Source organism: Somniosus microcephalus, chromosome 11 (genome assembly GCF_052327205.1).
Source record: "Somniosus microcephalus isolate GS21.2 chromosome 11, FLI_Smic_1.0, whole genome shotgun sequence".
In the NCBI taxonomy this organism is placed as follows: Eukaryota; Metazoa; Chordata; class Chondrichthyes; order Squaliformes; family Somniosidae; genus Somniosus; species Somniosus microcephalus.
This window is the reverse complement of record NC_140997.1, coordinates 230,533,242-230,552,749: the sequence shown is the minus strand read 5'-3', so window position 1 is coordinate 230,552,749 and position 19,508 is coordinate 230,533,242. Positions and strand designations below refer to the sequence as shown.

The window sequence follows — 19,508 nt, the reverse complement described above, 5'->3', positions numbered from 1 at the left end:
CACTAGGTCTCTCAATTTTAAAAAGATCAGTTTCCTTACTAAACTACCAAACTAATTAACAGAGAACTTCTCCTTTGCAGACGACACAAAGCTGGGTGGGCGTGTGTGCTGTGAGGAGGATGCAGAGAAACTCCAGTATGATTTGGACAGGTTGGGTGATTATACTGCATTTGCCATGCATCTGCCCAATGTGGATAAATGCGAGGTTATCCACTTTGGTGGCAAAAACAGGAAGATAGATTATTATCTGAACGGCAATAGATTGGGAAAAGGGGAAGTGCAACGAGACCTGGGTGTCCTTGTGCACCAGTCGCTGAAGGTAAGCATGCAGGTGCAGCAGGCGGTTAAGAAGGCAAATGGTATGTTGCCCTTCATAGCGAGAGGATTCGAGTACAGGGGCAAGGATGTCTTGCTACAGTTGTACAGGGCCTTGGTGAGACCACACCTTGAGTATTGTGTGCAGTTTTGGTCGCCTTATCTGAGGAAGGATGTTCTTGAAGGGAGTGCAGCGAAGATTCACCAGACTGATACCTGGGATGGGTCGATTAGGCTTATATTCGCTATAGTTTAGAAGAATGAGAGGGGATCTCATTGAAACTTATAAAATTCTAACAGGACTAGACAGACTAGATGCAGGAAGGATGTTCCCGATGGCGGGGAATCCAGAACCAGGGGTCACAGTCTAAGGATAAGGGGTAAGCCATTTAGGACTGAGATGAGGAGGAATTTCTTCACCCAGAGAGTGGTGAACCTGTGGAATTCTCTGCCACACAGGGCAGTTGAGGCCAATTCATTAAATATATTCAAGAAGGAGTTGGATATATTTCTTGAGGCTAAAGGGATCAAGGGATATGGGGAGAAAGCAGGGACAGGGTACTGAATTTGGATGATCAGCCATGATCTCATTAAATGGCGGAGCGGGCTCGAGGGGCCGAATGGCCTACTCCTGCTCCTATCTTCTATGTTTCTATGTTTCCTCTCCACTCTGTCACTAAACTAAGTAGAAGGTCGCTACATCATTTAGCTAAAGCTCGTAATGAGAACAAAACACATAACAATATAGAAATCTTCAGCAATGCCCTCCCCGACCAGGCAACCAATCAGCATTCAGCAAGAAGACTGGTTGCACGATATGGAATGAGCCCCAACTGGCTAAATTAATCAAGATCATGGAACACCGATATTCCCTCCGAGTCACACACCATCCTGACTTGGACATGGATCAGCATTCCTGCACTGGCGCTGGGTCAATATCCTGGAATTACCTATCCAATGCTTAATTTAGTGACAGCGTGGAGAGGAAAGGAGAAGGGCTCTGTTAATTAGTTTGGTAGTTTAGTCTAGTTTAGTAAGGAAACTGATCTTTTTTAAATTGAGAAACCAGTTTATACCCCTGAGGGGCAAGAGCTCTACTCGCCAAAAAAAGGCAGACATGGACCACTAAAAGAGGTAAGGGACAGCATAGAACTAAAAGAAAAAGCATACAAAAATGTAAAAAAAAATAGCACAGATCTTGGCAAATGGGAAAGATACAAAGAACAGCAAAGGGTCACAAAACAGACAGTAAGAGCTACAAAAAGGGAGTATGAAAAGAAACTTGCAAGGGATATCAAAATCAACAAAAACATTTTTTACAATTATATCAGGAAAAAGAGGGTGGTCAAGAGCAATGTTGGCCCCTTGAAAACTGAAATCGTTGATATTGTAAATGGTAATAAGGAAATGGCGGACATGTTGAATAACTATTTTGCGTCAGTATCTACAGTAGAGGAATAGGATAGCATGCCGGAAATCCCAAGGAAACTAATATTTAATCAGGGACAGGGACTCAATAAAATTAATGCAAGTAAAACAGTAAGGAAGAAAATAATAGCACTAAAGAGTGACAAATCCCCAGGACTGGATGGTTTTCATCCAGGGTTTTAAAGGAAGTACGTGAGCACACTGGAAGATTATAGTAAAGATTATACATGGAAACATAGAGATAGGAGCAGGTCATTCAGCCCCTCGAGCCTGCTCTGCCATTCAATGAGATCATGGCTGATCATCCAAATTCAGTACCCTGTCCCTGCTTTCTCCCCATATCCCTTTAGCTGCAAAGTTTTCTCAATTCAAGAACCATTCCTTTAGATTGGAAAATTGCACTAGTCACCGCCTGCCACCCCAAAAAAGACCCATTTATTCCTACTCTCGGTTTCCTGTCTGATAACCAATTTTCAATCCATGCCAGTATATTACCCCCAATCCCACGTGCTTTAATTTTGCACACTAACCTCTTATGTGGGACTTTATCAAAGGCCTTCTGAAAATCCAAATACACCACATCCACTGGTTCTCCCTTGTCTATTCTACCAGTTACATCCTCAAAAAACTCCAGTAGGTTTGTCAAACACGATTTCCCTTTCATAAATCCATGTTGACTTTGTCTAATCCCGTTGATATTTTCTAAGTGTCCTGTTACCACATCCTTTATAATAGACTCTAGCATTTTCCCTACTACTGATGTTAGGCTAACTGGTCTATAGTTCCCAGTTTTCTCTCTTCCCTCCTTTTTTAAATAGTGGGGTTACATTTGCCACCCTCCAATCTGCAGGAACTGTTCCATAATCTATAGAATTTGGGAAGATGACAACCAATACATCGACTATTTCCATGGCTACCTCTTTTAGTACTCTGGGATGCAGATTATAAGGCCCTGGGGATTTATCAGCTTTCAGTCCCATTAATTTCTCCAGCACTATTTTTTTTACTAATACTAATTTCCTTTAATTCCCCCTTCTCACTAGACCCTTGGTTCCCTAGCATTTCTGGGAAGTTATTTGTGTCCTCTTCCGTGAAGACAGAACCAAAGTATTTGTTTCATTGCTCTGCCATTTCCTTGTTCCCCATTATAAATTCTCCCGTTTCTGACTGTAAGGGACCTACATTTGTCTTCACTAATCTTTTTCTTTTTACATACTTGTAGAAGCTTGTAAACTTGCAGCACTCCGTTCTCTCCGATCCAACCCTAACATTATCATTAAGCCTGCTGATAAGGGTGGTGCTGTTGTTGTTTGGCAAACCGACCTCTTCCGTGCGGAAGCTGAACGCCAACTCTCCAACACCTCCTCCTACCTCCACCTGGACCATGACCCCACTTGCAAACATCAAGCCATTGTTTCCAAGTGTGTCACTGACCTCATCACCTCTGGAGATCTTCCCTCCATGGCCGCCAACCTCAGTCCCCCAACCCCGCACAGCCCGCTTCTACCTCCTTCCCAAGATCCACAAACAGGACTGCCCTTGTAGACCAATCATTTCAGCCTGTTCTTGCCCCACGGAACTTATCTCTTCCTATCTCGACTCTATTTTTTCTCCCCTTGTCCAGTCTCTTCCCACCTATATTCGTGACTCTTCCGACGCCCTCCGTCACTTTTAACAGTTTCCTGGCCCCAACCGTCTCCTTTTCACTATGGACGTCCAATCCCTCTACACCTCCATCCCCCACCAGGACGGCCTTCGGGCGCTCCGTTTCTTCCTTGAACAGAGGCCCAACTAGTCCCCATCCACCACCACCCTCCTCCGCCTGGCTGAACTTGTTCTCGCATTGAACAACTTCTCCTTTGACTCCACTCACTTCCTCCAAATTAAAGGTGTTGCTATGGGAACCCGCATGGGCCCTAGCTATGCCTGCCTTTTCATGGGATATGTGGAACACTCTTTGTTCCAGTCCTACTCAGGTCCCCTCCCTCACCTCTTTTTCCAGTACATCGATGACTGTATTGGTGCCGTTTCCTGCTCTCGCCCTGAACTAGATAAGTTCATTCACTTTACTTCCAATTTCCACCCTTCCCTCACCTTCACATGGTCCATCTCCGACTCTTCCCTTCCCTTCCTTGACTTCTCCGTCTCCATTTCCGGTGATCGGCTTTCAACAAACATCCACTACAAGCCCACCGACTACCTGGACTACACTTCCTCCCACCCAGCTTCCTCCCAGTTTCTCCGTCTCCGCCGCGTCTGTTCTGACGATGCCACCTTCCATACTAGTGCTTCCAACATGTCTTCCTTTTTCCTCAACCGAGGATTCCCCTCTACCGTGGTTGACACGGCCCTTGACTGTGTCCGTTCTATTTCCCGCACTTCTGCTCTCACCCCTTCCCCTCCCTCCCAGAACCACGATAAGGTTCGCCTTGTCCTCACCTTTCACCCCACCAGCCTCCACATTCAACGGATCATCCTCTGCCATTTCCGCCACCTCCAACGTGATCCCACCACCAAACACATCTTCCCCTCACCTCCCCTTTCAGCATTCCGAAGGGACCGCTCCCTCCGCGACACCCTGGTCCACTCCTCAATCACCCCCAACAGCCCTTCTCCTTCACCTGGCACCTTCCCGTGCAAGCGCAGGAGATGCAACACATGCCCTTTTACCTCCTCCCTTCCCACTGTCCAGGGCCCCAAACACCCTTTCCGGGTGAAACAGCGATTTACTTGTACTTCTTGCAATTTAATATACTGTATTCGCTGCTCACAATGTGGTCTCCTCTACATTGGGGAGACCAAACGCAGATTGGGCGACCGCTTTGCGGAACACCTCCGTTCAGTCCGTACGGGTGACCCTGAGCTTCCGGTCGCCTGTCACTTTAATTCACCGCTTCACTCCCGCTCTGATCTCTCCGTCCTCGGGCTATTGCATTGTTCCAATGAAGCTCAACGTAAGCTCGAGGAACAGCACCTCATCTTTCGATTGGGCACTTTGCAGCCTGCCGGACTCAACATTGAGTTCAACAATTTCAGATAATTATCCCTGCCCCCATTTTTCATGCAGTATGATTTTTGCCATTCCCATTTGCAACATTTTATCTTTCCTGCCTCTTACAAAAGTACAGGGTGTTCTTTCTACTCCTTCCTCCCCTCCTAAACCCCCCCACTGTCTCTGCACCTGCTTAATATCTGTTACATCTCCAGCTTTTTCCAGTTCTGATGAAGGGTCCCAGACCTGAAGCGTTGGCTCTGTTTCTCTCTCCACGGATGCTGCCTGGCCTGCTGAGTATTTCCAGCATTTTCTGTTGTTATTTCAGATTTCCAGCATCTGCAGTATTTTGCTATTATATTTTATGTTCCTTGCAAGTTTACTCTCACACTCTCTTTTTCCCTCTTAATCAATCTCTTGGTGCTTTTTTGCTGAACTCTAAACCGCTATCAATCCTCAGGCTTGCTACTTTTTCTGGCAACTTGATATGACTCCTCTTTGGATCTAATACTATCCTTAATTTCTTTTGTTAGCCATGGTTGGGCCGCTTTTCCTTTTGGGTATTCGCGCCAGAAAGGAATGTATAACTGCTGCAATTCATGCATTCGTTCCTTAAATATTAGCCATTGCCTATCCACCATCATGCCTTTTAATGAAGCTCCCCAATCTATCATAGCCAACTCACTCCTCATACCATCGTAGTTTCCTTTGTTTAGATTTAGGACCCTAGTTTCGGATTGGAGTTAGGTCACAGATCAGCCATGATCTCACTGAATGGCGGAACAGACTCGAGGGTCTAAATGGCTTACTCCTGTTCCTATGTGAGGGCACCATCCGTACAAAGACTACAGTGGTTCAACACCACCAAGATTGATAATAACTTACACAAGAACAAGTGTATTAGGCCACAACAAGCCTGTCTGTTTTGACAGACCAGCCCCATCTATGCACTATATCCCTTAATTCATTTTCTCTCGATCAGTGCATTCAACTGTCTCTTGAACCCACTTGCACCGCCCACTTCAATGCCCTTTCCTTGGTAACTTCTCCGCAACTTTATTACCCTTTTGGTGAAAAAGTTCTGCCTGACCCCCTCTTCTCACTCTTAACAACCCAATGTTTTACTTGCATCTCCTGGCGTTTGAACCCTTTACCACAGTGAACTATTTGCATGGATCAATTTTATTAATTCCTTTAACAATCTTCAACTAAGATCACCTTGAAGTCTTTTCCTGTTGAAACAAAATAAGCACAACTTTCTTAACCTGTTCTCATAACTAAATCCTCCAATACCCAGAACCATTTTGAGGGTTTGCCATTGTACACCTTCATGTGATTAGGTGGCCCAATACAGCTGGAGTCTGACCAGCACCTTGTACAGTAATCTTTATACAGGAAACTCTCGATTTACCGGCACCTAAATAACCAGAAATCTCTGTTAACTGGCAAAATTCAGGAGTAGGTTCAGGTAAGTTTTACTTCATATTAGTGGCCGTTCCTGGATCTGTGGCTGTGTAACTGGGGTTCCTGCACCTGTTGCTAAGCAACAGGGACGCCTGGATTTGTTGCTGTGTACGGAGCTCTCGTACCTTTTACTATACCTCCCTGTAATCCGGACTTTTTGATAAACCGGCACCACGCCGGTCCCGGATAAAAAAAAGTTTCCTGTACAAGTTTTATACATCAATTGAGGAAAAAAACTGGTTTGGTATTTAAATGAAGCTTTGTTTATAACCAGTTTTATTTTTTCTGATCACATTTTTTTGAGCTACCAAACATTATTAATTCTTACAATGTCAGCGTCTCGCCCCTTCACTTCCCATATTTGCTTCCAATGGACCCCGTAGTGCTGGTCACTGTGTTTAGCTCGTATCGGGGTCAGTGGTGCTGCCCCCACCCAGGGATAGCTAAAGTTAAAAGTCACACCCATTACGTTACCAGTCCAATTACCTTTTCTATGGTTTTAGCCATATATTCCGTGCACTGGTCTTCCAGTCGGGAAAGCCTAAAGAGCTTTGCTGTCTTCCAGATGTTGACTATGTTGTCCTCGGTCAGCATTGTCGCAAGGGTCTTCCCACACAGCCTCTTCAAGCCTGGCAGAAGATACATGTCAGCAACACACAGCACCTCGTACACATTTTCCGGGGATAACTGTAAGCAGGAGAGAATAAAAACAAAACACTGGGGTTGTAACACTCTAAGTCAAGACTCAGTAACTGATTTCCTTTTTCTATTCTGTTTGCTCTTTTCTCCCCTCTCCTCCTCCCCTCCTGAAGGCTTCGACTCTCTACTGGAGTACTGCTCCACAGGTAACATTAGTTCGGTGGTGCCTTGCCCATGTGGTCATTCTTCTAGACAGCAAGTGCTTTCTAGTTTATGGCCACATTCTGCCCTTGGGAGGTGGTCTGGGAGTGTGTGCGAAATCTTCTAATAGCTCGTGCTGCCAGAATGGGGTCTCCAGACTGCCTACTACCTCTCACGCTCCAGGAAATGTCCTTAGGTCACCCGCTGCAATGCATGTCCCGATGAAATTTTACCCACATTTGGTGCAAGGAGAGCTGCAGGTCACTACGGGGAAGGGAACACATCTTCTGCTGATAGTTTACTAGGGTTTGGGAGTGTAGAACTTATGGTCCTAGACGAAGAGCCCAAAGGTCACAAGTTCAAATTCCACTCACGGCAAGTTGTGAACCTGAATTTAGTAAATCTGGTTAACTTGTGGGCTGACGCCAGGGAAAATGACCAGGAAAACTGCTGGATTGTCATAAAAACCCAGCTGGGTTGACTAAAGTCCTTTAGGTCTGGCCCACACGTGACTACATAATTGACTCTTAGTGCCCTATAAAGTGGCCTAACAAGCCACTCAGTTGTAGAGAGAAAGACTTGCATTTCTATAGCGCCTTTCACGACCTCCGGACCTCCCAAAGCGCTTTACAGCCAATGAAGTGTAGTCACTGTTGTAATGTGGGAAACGCGGCAGCCAATTTGAACACAGCAAGCTCCCACAAACAGCAATGTGACAATGACCAGATAATCTGTTTTTATTGATGTTGGTTGAGGGATCAATATTGGCCAGGACACCGGGGATACCTCCCCTGCTCTTCTTCAAAATAATGCCATGGGATCTTTTACGTCCACCTGAGGGGGCAGACGGGGCCTCAGTTTAACGTCTCATCCGAAAGACAGTACCTCCGACAGTGCAGCACTCCCTCAGTACTGCACTGGGAGTGTCAACCTAGATTTTTGTCCTCAAGTTTCTGGAGTGGGTCTTGAACCCACAACCTTCTGACTCAGAGCTGGGAGCGCTGCCCACTGAGTAATGGCTGACACTCAGTCACTGTCATACCTTCTCAGGGAAACTAGGGAGGGGCAATAAATTTGACCTTGCCAGGAGTAGCCCACAGCCCGAAAAATCCTTTATTGAAAGGATGCGCTGGATTGCCGGTAGGGCTGCCCTCCAAGAAAAGGCAGTGGCCTGGGTCTCCTTTTGTGACCCATCACGCTCTCAATAGCCTTCCAGAATCACTGACGCAATTGGAATGGACATAGAAATGTGCTGTTTTGGCCAAAGTCCCTCCAGTAGCCATTGCTCACAAAAACGAGTGGAACCGGTGAAGTGTCTTTGGGGGGTGGTACACACGATGAATTTCCCCCACCCAAAAATTATTTGTTTTTGCTTCCACTGCCCCCATTACAGCCTCAAGCACTGTGGTAAACCACTGTTATCGTTCACAACCGTTCACTATTGTTACACTGTTATCACTGTTTACACTGTTGTTATCACTACACAAGGTTACCTCTTGCCACGCACGCTGTTATACCTGGGCTGACCTCAGCTGACTCCGCCCATGGCGCCGCCTGCTTGCCCAGGTATAAAGGTGACCGCTTGGCTAGTATTCTTCCTTGTTGGAGCCGATCACCCACGAGGGTGGGCTCTGTTATTTAGCCAATAAAAACCTATAGTTACTACCTTAACTCGTCGCTTTTCATGGACTGAATTGATAGGTATATCAATTTTATTGGCTAAATTTTGAAATGTATGGACCGGGGCAGCCAAACGACCAGCCAAACGGTCAGCTACAACAGCCCCAGCCAAACGGCCAGCTACAACAGCCCCAGCAGCCGACCTGGCTGCGAGCCCTCCGACCGCCGTACCTGGATCTAAACCCACAGGCAGCGAATTCAGCCCTCGACTTCGAACACTGGCTGAGCTGCTTCGAATCCTACCTGGGAGCCTCCGGCATGCCTCCGGAATCCAAACTAAGAGTTCTGACCACCCAGGTGAGCCCTAAAGTATTTGCACTCATCCGGGACCTTGCTACATACGAGGACGCCCTCAACCTGCTAAAAGAGCAGTACCGGAGCCCAGTAAATTCAATGTATGCCAGACATCTCCTAAGATCCCGCTCGCAACAGCCAGGAGAGTCTGTAGATGAATTTTTACGGGCGCTACAAACACTCGGCAGGGACTGTGACTTTAAAGCTGTAACGGCTGCAGAACATACTGAAGGAAATATCCGCGATGCCTTCGTGAAAGGCCTTCGGTCCGACTACTCACGGCAAAGACTGCTCGAATCAAAGGACCTCGAATTGAAAACAGCTGCAGCCCTCGCTCGCTCCCTGGAAGTGGCCCATCGGGACCTCGAGGCGTACTCCAGGTACAGTGCTGCGCGACCCTGGGACTCGGGCCCGACTCCGGCCGCAATACCCCTCGCACCGCCGCCCCGGGACCTACTACGGCGTCGGTGTCCCGGAATCGATCGGGACCGCCACCCCCGGGACCTGTTGCGGCAGCGGACCTCCGCGATCAGGCCGCCAGTTGCTTCTTCTGTGGCCAGGCGAGACATCAAAGGGCGCGCTGCCCTGCAAGGAACGCGACCGGCTCCAGCTGCAAAAAGAAAGGCCACTTCGTAAACGCCTGCAAGGGGAAAGCCACAGACGCCAGCAGTGCCTCATGTGAGTTGTGGGGGCGGCCATCTTTGATCAAGGCCACAAATGCCAGCATTGCATCATGTGAGTCGTGGGGGTGGCCATCTTTGATCAAGGCCACAGAGGCCAGCAGTGCCTCATGTGAGTCGTGGGGCGGCCATCTTTGATCAAGGCCACAGACGCCAGCAGTGCCTCATGTGAATTGTGGGGGCGGCCATCTTCGCCGCCATTTTGTCCAACTTCGTGGGGATCCGCGTCATGGGCGCCGCCATTTTGTTCGCCACACTCGGCCGCCGTTTTGTCTCCAGACCCGACCACCGCCTCACCTGCAGACTACAGCAGCTCACTCAGCCATACACTGGCCTCCGTCACGCTTGACCAAGCCCTCCCGCATCATCTGTCCAAGTCCATGATGGACATCGAAGTAAACGGCCACGCCACGACCTGCCTGTTCGACAGCGGAAGCACGGAGAGTTTTATTCACCCAGACACGGTGAGCTGCTACTCCCTCACTGTCCGGCCAACGCGCCATCGGATCTCGATGGCGGCGAAGTCCCATTCAACAGACATCAGCGGCTACTGTGTGGTGACCCTGTCGGTTAGGGGCACGGAATATAAAAACTTTAAACTTCTCGTCCTGCCCCAGCTCTGCGCTGCCGTCCTACTAGGGCTGGATTTCCAATGCCACCTCCAAAGTGTCACTCTGGCATACGGTGGACCCCTCCCCCCACTCACAGTCTACAACCAGCAGTTTTTAAACCGCCCGCCGCATACCACCTGCGGCCTCTCCACTCTCAAAGTCCCGCCCCCCTCCTTGTTCGCTAACCTCACCCGCGACTGTAAGCCCGTCGCTACCAAGAGCAGGCGGTACAGCGCCGGGGACAGAGCTTCTATTAGCTCTGAGGTGCAGCGTCTCCTGAAGGAGGGCATCATCGAGGGGAGCAACAGCCCCTGGCGTGCCCAGGTCGTAGTCGTTAAGACCGGCAATAAAAACCGCCTGGTCATCGACTACAGCCAAACCATAAACCGGTACACCCAGCTGGACGCATATCCCCTTCCCCGCATATCTGATATGGTCAACCAGATTGCACAGTACCGGGTATTCTCCACCATCGACCTTAAGTCGGCCTATCACCAACTCACTATCCGCCCTGAGGACCGCCAGTATACCGCCTTCGAGGCGAATGGCCACCTCTACCACTTCCTTAGGGTTCCCTTCGGCGTCACCAACGGGGTTTCGGTCTTCCAAAGGGAGATGGACCGGATGGTTGACCAGAACGCGCTGCAGGCCATGTTTCCTTATCTAGATAACGTCACCATCTGCGGCCGCGACCAGCAGGACCACGATGTTAATCTGGAGAAATTCCTCCGTACGGCCCAACGGCTGAATCTCACTTACAATAAGGAGAAATGTATATTTAACACCTCGCGCCTTGCCATCCTCGGCTGCGTAGTAGAGAACGGAGTCATCGGCCCCGACCCCGAAAGAATGCGCCCCCTCATGGAGCTTCCCCTTCCCCACTGTCAAAAGGCACTGAAGAGAACCCTGGGGCTCTTCGCTTACTATGCCCAATGGGTGCCCAATTATGCGGACAAAGCCAGACCCCTCATGAAGTCCACCTCCTTCCCCCTGACAGAAGAAGCATGCGCAGCCTTCTCCCTCATAAAAGGAGACATTGCGAAGGCCACAATGCACGCAGTGGATGAGTCCATCCCTTTCCAAGTGGAGAGCGATGCATCCGACTTCGCCCTAGCTGCAACCCTAAACCAGGCGGGGAGACCTGTAGCCTTCTTCTCAAGGACCCTCCAGGGCCCTGAGATCCGACACTCTTCTGTCGAGAAGGAGGCCCAGGCAATTGTGGAAGCGGTACGACGCTGGAGGCATTACCTGGCAGGCAAACGATTTACCCTCCTCACCGACCAGCGTTCGGTTGCGTTTATGTTTAATAACAAGCTGAGGGGCAAAATCAAGAACGACAAGATCTTGAGGTGGAGAATCGAGCTCTCCACCTACGAGTACGATATCTTGTACCGGCCTGGTAAACTCAACGAGCCCCCTGATGCTCTATCACGAGGTACATGCGCCAACGCGCAAGTTGATAGACTGCGGACCCTCCACAACGACCTCTGCCACCCCGGGGTCACTAGACTTTACCACTTCATTAAGGCCCGCAACCTGCCCTACTCCATCGAGGAGGTCAGGACCATGACCAGGAACTGCCAAGTCTGTGCCGAATGCAAACCGCATTTCTATAGGCCGGACAGAGCAAGCCTGATCAAGGCCACCCGCCCCTTCGAGCGCTTGAGCATCGATTTTAAGGGGCCCCTCCCGTCCTCTGACCGTAATGTGTACTTCCTCAACATTATTGACGAGTACTCCCGTTTCCCCTTTGCCATCCCCTGCCCAGACATGACCAGCACCACGGTCATCAAATGCCTGAACGACCTCTTCGCCTTGTTCGGGTTCCCAAACTATATACATAGCGACCGGGGCTCATCCTTCATGAGCGAGGAACTTCGCCAATTCCTGCTGGCGAGAGGTATTGCGGCGAGCAGGACCACCAGCTACAACCCCCGGGGGAACGGCCAGGTGGAAAGAGAGAACGCGACAGTTTGGAAGGCCGTCCTCTTAGCCCTAAAGTCTAAGGGCCTCCCAACCTCTCGCTGGCAGGAAGTCCTCCCGGCAGCGCTCCATTCCATCCGGTCACTGCTTTGTACTGCCATTAACGCCACCCCTCATGAGCAAATGTTCGTTTTCCCCAGGAAGTCGACTACGGGAACCTCGCTACCAACATGGCTTACTTCTCCGGGGCCCGTCCTGCTGCGGAAGCACGTAAGGACCCATAAAACGGACCCCCTGATCGAGAGGGTGAACCTCCTGCACGCCAACCCCCAGTACGCCTACGTGGCATACCAAGACGGGCGGGAGGACACAGTCTCCTTGCGAGACCTCGCACCCTCGGGCACCCCGGAGATACCACCGTTACCCCCCACCACTCCCCCAAATCCAGCTCCTGTAGGCGGCATGCCGGAACCCCAGGAGCCTCCGTCGGCCACGCAGACACCAGCATTAACATCGGATACTGCACCACCGCCGCCGCGCCGATCAGAAAGGCTTACGAGGCCTCCTGATAGACTGACATACACGAACTAGTAGTACACTTCACCCCGCCGGACTCAATTTTAAACAAGGGGTGAATGTGGTAAACCACTGTTATCGTTCACAACCGTTCACTATTGTTACACTGTTGTTATCACTGTTTACACTGTTGTTATCACTACACAAGGTTATCTCTTGCCACGCACGCTGTTATACCTGGGCTGACCTCAGCTGACTCCGCCCATGGCTCCGCCTGCTTGCCCAGGTATAAAGGTGACCGCTTGGCTAGTATTCTTCCTTGTTGGAACCGATCACCCACGAGGGTGGGCTCTGTTATTTAGCCAATAAAAACCTATAGTTACTACCTTAACTCGTCGCTTTTCATGGACTGAATTGATAGGTATATCAAGCACTCAACTACCCTAACCAAGCAGATAGCCTGCAGACCTACCCCCAGGGTTTCATCCGTACTGGCCGACATTTGATCATTAAGAGGTCATTCAGGAGTCAAAAATCAGGAAGCACTTTTTCCACACAAAGGGCAGTAGAAATCTGGAACTCTTCCCCCCCCCCCCCCCAAAAGGCTGTATGCTGCGGGTCAATTGCAGCTTTCAAGATTGAGCTGGATAGATTTTTGTGAGGCAAGGGTATCAAGGGATATGGAGCAAAGGTGGGAAAATGGAGTTAAGATACAGATCAGCCTTGATCTAATTGAATGGCGGAACAGACTCGAGGGGCGAAATGGCCCCCTCCTGTTCCTACGACATTACAATGTAGGCTTTCAAACTGGGATCTCTAGCTGGAGCTGGGCATACTGTAGTCTGTATTTTTTAATTCCTGCTTTTGTTGATCTCTTACCACATTATTTCTGCAATGATAAATGTTAACATAAGAAATAGGAGCAGGAGTAGGCCATTCTGCCCTTCGAGCCTGCTCCGCCATTCAATAAGATCATGGCTGATCTACTACCTCAACTCCACCTTCCCGCCCTATCCCCATATCTTGATTTCCTTAATATCCAAAAATCTATCAATCTCTCTGTCTCGAATACACTCAATAACGGAGCATCCACAGCCCTCTGGGGTAGAGGATTCCAAAGATTCACAACCCCGAGTGAAGAAATTTCTCCTCACCTCAGTCCTAAATGGCCGACCCCTTATTCTGAGACTGTGACCCCTGGTTCTAGACTCCCCAGCCTGGGGAAACATCCTCCCAGCATCGGCCCTGTCAAGCCCTGTAGGAATTTTATGGCCTAGAAATTCAAGGGTTTAGCACCGGCCGTTAAGGCTCGTTTTAATGATGAAATGTTTCCCTTGCGCAGCTGACACTGTCTTAATAGATTAGAACTGGGTCCTACAGATCAGGGCAATATTTGTAACAGGCAATACGTTCTATTTACTCAATCTGGGGGACTCTGCAACCTGCTTTCAAGTTCACAAATCATTACTGCTACCTAGTGGCAAATTCAAATACTGCACTACAAGAGCACCACAATTTATTTTAAAACAGTAAAGTTGCTTGTACCTGTCTACATAGGGAGCATCAAACCTGCCAATTTTCTTCCTTCTCATTGGTTAAGCCCCGGTGTTCTTCTCCTTTCTAATTAGTTGTTTTCTACATTGGCGCCACCATGACACTCGTCCCAACCCAGGCTCAAATTGAGAGGAAAGCTTTTAATTGTAACGTTGCTTTAAATGTTGTGAATTCGGAGGACAGTGAATGATCATATGTTTCCAACAATAAAACAGAAAGAAAGAAAAGAAAACCTATTTTTATACAGCGCCTCTCACATCCTCAGGACTTCTCAAAGTGCTTTACAACCAATGGATTACTTTGAAGTGCACTTACTGTTGTTATGTAGGTAAACACGGCAGCCAATTTGTGCACAGCAAGGTCCCACAAAAGGCAAATGAATGAATGACTAGATAATCGTTTTTTGATGATGTTGGTTGAGGGAGGGATGTCGGTCAGAACATTGTGAGAGCGCCCTGCTCTTCTTTAAATGGTGCTGTGGGAATCTTTCACTTTCACCTGAGCAGGCAGGTGGAGCCTCGGACGAATATCTTATCCAAAAGATGGCACTGGCGTGTCAGTCTGGATTACTTGCTCAAATCCTGGAGCTGAACTTGAAACCACCACCTTCTGACTCAGCGGACAAAGTGCTAGAAACTGAGCCAAGCTAAACAGCCAAGACTGGCGCCAACTTGCAACTTCCACCATGTGTGGTAGAGGGGTGCCTGTGCCCCAAAGCTCGGGTTTGGTTTAAGGACCAACTTCACTCCACATCCAGCTCTGTTTGTGCTCCACTTCTGGCCCTTCCTTGAATAGTGGCATCAGAATATAACATTAACAAGAAAATGCTTGAAACCTTTAGGATAGCATTTTCTGAATTAGAAATGCCTCTAGAGCGTTTCTCTATAGTAACTCCAGTACCACTGCTCCACTAACTTGTTTTTTCTCCTCCAAGTGATTGATCAGCTAATCACCCCCCTCCACCACCACCACCAGTAAATGCTTGTCTACTCTGCCGGATCCATTCCCTCAACTGTGCTGTTTTTCAATGTTTTCTAAACATTTACACCAGCTACTTTGCTTTCATAGAATCTTACAGCACAGAAATATGTCATTCGGCCCGTCGTGCTTGTGAAAGAGCTCTCCAACGACGTTTTACTGTGTCAGAATTCAAATCAGCAACATAGAAACTAGGAGCAGGAGTAGGCCATGCGGCCCTTCGAGCCTGCTCCGCCATTCAACGAGATCATGGCTGATCATCCAAACCCGAGCACCCGGTCCCTACACCGACTGCCATCCCACCCAAGCCCTATCCCCGTAACCCCACATATTTAATCCCCCCCGAACACTAAGGGCCAATTTTTATCATGGCCAATCAACCTAACCCGCACATCTTTGGACTGTGGGAGGAAACCGGAGCACCCGGAGAAAACCCACGCAAACACGGGGAGAATGTGCAAACTCCACACAGACAGTCACCCGAGGCCGGATTTGAACCCAGGTCCCTGGCGCTGTGAGGCAACACTGCTAACCACTATGCCACCGTGCTGCAGTGATTCGTATGGACAAGCTCTGGAAAGACTGCACCATTATTCAAATTTGGAAGGAGGTTTTGAATAAAAGGCATGAATTTAAACATGTATAACCACATAACCAGACTGATACCTGGGATGGCAGGAATGACGTATGAGGAGAGATTGGGTCGATTGGGCTTGTACTCGCTGGAGTTTAGAAGAATGAGAGGGGATCTCATTGAAACTTATAAAATTCTAACAGGACTGGACACAAGAAGGATGATCCCGATGGCAGGGGAGTCCAGAACCAGGTGTCACAGTCTAACGATAAGGGGTAAGCCATTTAGGACAGAGATGAGGAGGAACTTCTTTACCCAGAGAGTGGTGAACCTGTGGAATTCTCTACCACAGAAGGCAGTTGAGGCCAACTTATTAAATATATTCAAGAAGGAGTTGGATATATTTCTTAAGGCTAAAGGGATCAAGGGATATGGGGAGAAGGCAGGGGCAGGGTACTGAATTTGGATGATCAGCCATGATCTCATTAAATGGCAGAACAGGCTCGAGGGGCCGAATGGCCTACTCCTGCTCCTATCTTCTATGTTTCTATGTATAGTTAAGCTCAACCCTTTGGTCACACAAAGTAATTACAGAGAAAGAAAGACGCAAATTAGTTTGATCCATTCTTTTTATACATGCCTTAATTTTCGCTATAAAAACCACACCTCCCCCCCCCCCGACCCTGAACACAATGAAGTTGATTATGATTATGATTATGACATACTCTAAACAGATGGTAAACAGGTTCTCCTCCATCTTACGAACAAGGATTAATTCATTTAAGTGTGAGGGGAACAATTTTATTTACTATCCACCTGAATTGGAGAAGGAAAATGCTATTTAATTACATTCCAGGAACCAACCAAAAAACACTTCCTTCACAAAAGCAAAATACTGCAGATGCTGGAAATCGGAAATAAAAACAGAAAATGCTGGAAATACTCAGCAGGTCAGGCAACATCTGTGGAGAGAGAAACAGAGTTAACATTTCAGGTCGACTTCGTCAGACGAAGGTCATCGACCTGAAACGTTTACTCTGTTTCTCTCTCCACAGATGCTGCCTGACCTGCTGAGTGTTCCCAGCAGTTTCTGTTTTTATTGAACACCTCCTTCACCGTCTCTGGGAATATCTCTTAGAAACTTCTTTCCAAATTCTTTTAAAACATAAGAATATAAGAATTAGGAGCAGGAGTAGGCCATACAGCCCCTTGAGCCTGCTCTGCCATTCAATAAAATCATGGCTGATCTTTGGCTTCAATTCCACTTTCCCGTCCAATCTCCAGATCCTTTGATTCCCCTAGAGTCCAAAAATCTATCGATCTCAGCCTTGAATATGCTCAATAATTCAGCATCCACAGCCCTTTGGGGTAGAGAATGCCAAAGATTCATAACCATGAGTGAAGAAATTCCTCCTCATCTCAGTTTTAAACGACCGACCCCTTATCCTGAGACTATGCCCACTAATTCTAGACTCTTCAGCCAGGGGAAACAATCTCTCAGCATCTACCCTGTCAAGCTCTCTAAGAATTTTACACGTTGCAATAAGCTCACCGCTCATTCTTCTAAACTCCAGAGAGTATAGGTCCATTCTACTCAATCTCTCCTCATAGGACAACCCTGATTCAGGTAGATGTTCCAACTGTATTTTGCAAAAGCACCCTGGTGCTGGCTAGCTGATTTACCTCGTCTTCTGTTGTCCTCCTACAATCTTGGTGATAGCGATACTGTCCTTGTCCCTTAGCTCCATAAAACATTCCTGCCGATTGCTGTACCCAATCTTACCTCCGTATCATCGCTGTAGATATAGTAGAGGACTCTGATGAAGATTTCCTCTGTCATGTTGTGGAGCGTCACCATGGGGATACTGGGCTGGCTCTGAAGTTCCTCACTTTCAGAGAAATGATCCTGCAGCAATGCTCTGAAATAATCGCTGCGACTGCAAAAAAATGCCTGCATAAAAACAAGATACTAACGTCAATGTTACACAACCACAGAACCATACAGTGTTTACAGCACTGGTGATTCATCCCATCATATCTGTGCCGGCTTTTTACTAGAGCGATCCAAAACTAATCCTTGCTCTCTCCCCGTTACCAGTTGTTGGGGAGAGCAGCGTACGAGGTTGAACAGTCTAATGGATAGTGGGAGGATTGAAGGGACTGAATGTTCTCTCCCGTTACTTCATAAGTTTGAATATCTTACTAGTCTCCCGATGTTTCCTGGATCACCAGTTCCCAACGCCCGGTGTTGTAGCAAATCTCCCGATTGGAGCTGGGAACAGCGCACATTATGTGGTATGCTCCTGGGTGATTTCAAAGGCTGTCCAGGATCAGTGAATACACGTTAACTATATACCCACATAACTTGTTTTTTTACTTTTTTTTTGTTGAAAAGTGTGACACAGAAATGTGCACATGATTATCTTTAAATCGTGGCTCAGTGGGTAGCACCCTCGCCGCCGAGTCAGAAGTTTGTGGGTTCAAGTCCCACTCCAGGGACCGGAGCACAGAAATCTAGGCTGACACGCCAGTGCAGTACTGAGGGAGTGCTGCACTGTCGGAGGTGCCGTCTTTCAGATGAGACTTTAAACCAAGGCCCCGTCTGCCCTCGCAGGTGGATGAAAAAGATCCCATGGCACTATTTTGAAGAGGAGCAGGGGAGTTCTCCCCGGTGTTCTTGCCAAATAATTGTCCCTCAATCAACATCACTTAAAAACAGATGATCTGGTCATTATCACATTGCAGTTTGTGGGAGCTTGCTGTGCGCAAATTGGCTGTCGCGTTTCCTACATTACAACAGTGACTACACTTCAAAAAGTACTTAATTGGCTGTGAAGTGCTTTGGGGCGTCCGGTGGTCATGAAAGGCGCTTTATAAATGCAAGTCTTTCTTTCTATGACACGCTAGATGTGACATTTTTTAAATACTAAAACGTGTATGCGGGACGAATGCCGCATTAATTTTTAATGATTTCTTGGAAGGAATCAGAACAATTACAGGCAGATGAATGAGCTAGTAAGAGAATTTTTTTTTTCAAGAATCATAATTAATAGGCAGTTTCAGCATTGGCATACAGACCTTGTGACACAGGAAGACGTAGCCTTCAACTCTGAAGCTCAGATCAGGGTAACTGCTAAAGTTATCCGTGCTGTCGAAAGGCAGCTCACCAAAACCAACCTGGGACAGAAGGAGAAGGAAAGGATCAGCACCATTTTATTACAAAGCAAAACTAAAAGCCCGGCATTACATTTCATTCCGGACCAATGAAATACAAAAAGGGCACAATGCATCCTGCAGGGGAGGCTTCTCGAACTAGAAAGAGTTGCCCCCGGCCCTACAGTCAAACTTCAAACCTGGGCCCTAGTCTTCAAACTATAAGCTTTTATTTATTTTTTAAAAATTCAATTCCAGGATGAGGGCATTTATTGCCCATCCCTAGTTGCCCTGAGAAAGTAATGGAGGGCTTCCTTCTTGAACCGCTGCAATCCGTGTGCTCGGTAGCAGTTTGATACAACGAAGTGGCTTCGCTAGGCTACTGCAGAGGACAGTTAAGAGTCAACCACGTTGGTGTGGGACTGGAGTCACATGTAGGCCCAGACCGGGTAAGGATGGCAGTTTTCCTTCCCTAAAAAGGACATCAGTGAACCAATCGGGTTTTA

General features: G+C 48.0%; 1 protein-coding gene across 6 annotated transcripts in view; it reads right to left on the bottom strand.

The window, feature by feature from the left end:
* Positions 1 to 19,508, bottom strand: part of abtb1 (ankyrin repeat and BTB (POZ) domain containing 1) — a 98,572-nt gene that overhangs the window by 10,331 nt on the left and 68,733 nt on the right. For all 6 annotated transcript variants that reach the window (XM_086002099.1, XM_086002098.1, XM_086002097.1 and 3 more), the window contains 3 exons: positions 18,928 to 19,026; positions 17,633 to 17,800; positions 6,686 to 6,886 (listed from right to left, as the gene is read on the bottom strand). In XM_086002099.1, the coding sequence (XP_085858225.1) occupies positions 6,686 to 6,886; positions 17,633 to 17,800; positions 18,928 to 19,026 (468 nt within the window). The remainder of the gene's footprint in view (positions 1 to 6,685; positions 6,887 to 17,632; positions 17,801 to 18,927; positions 19,027 to 19,508) is intronic.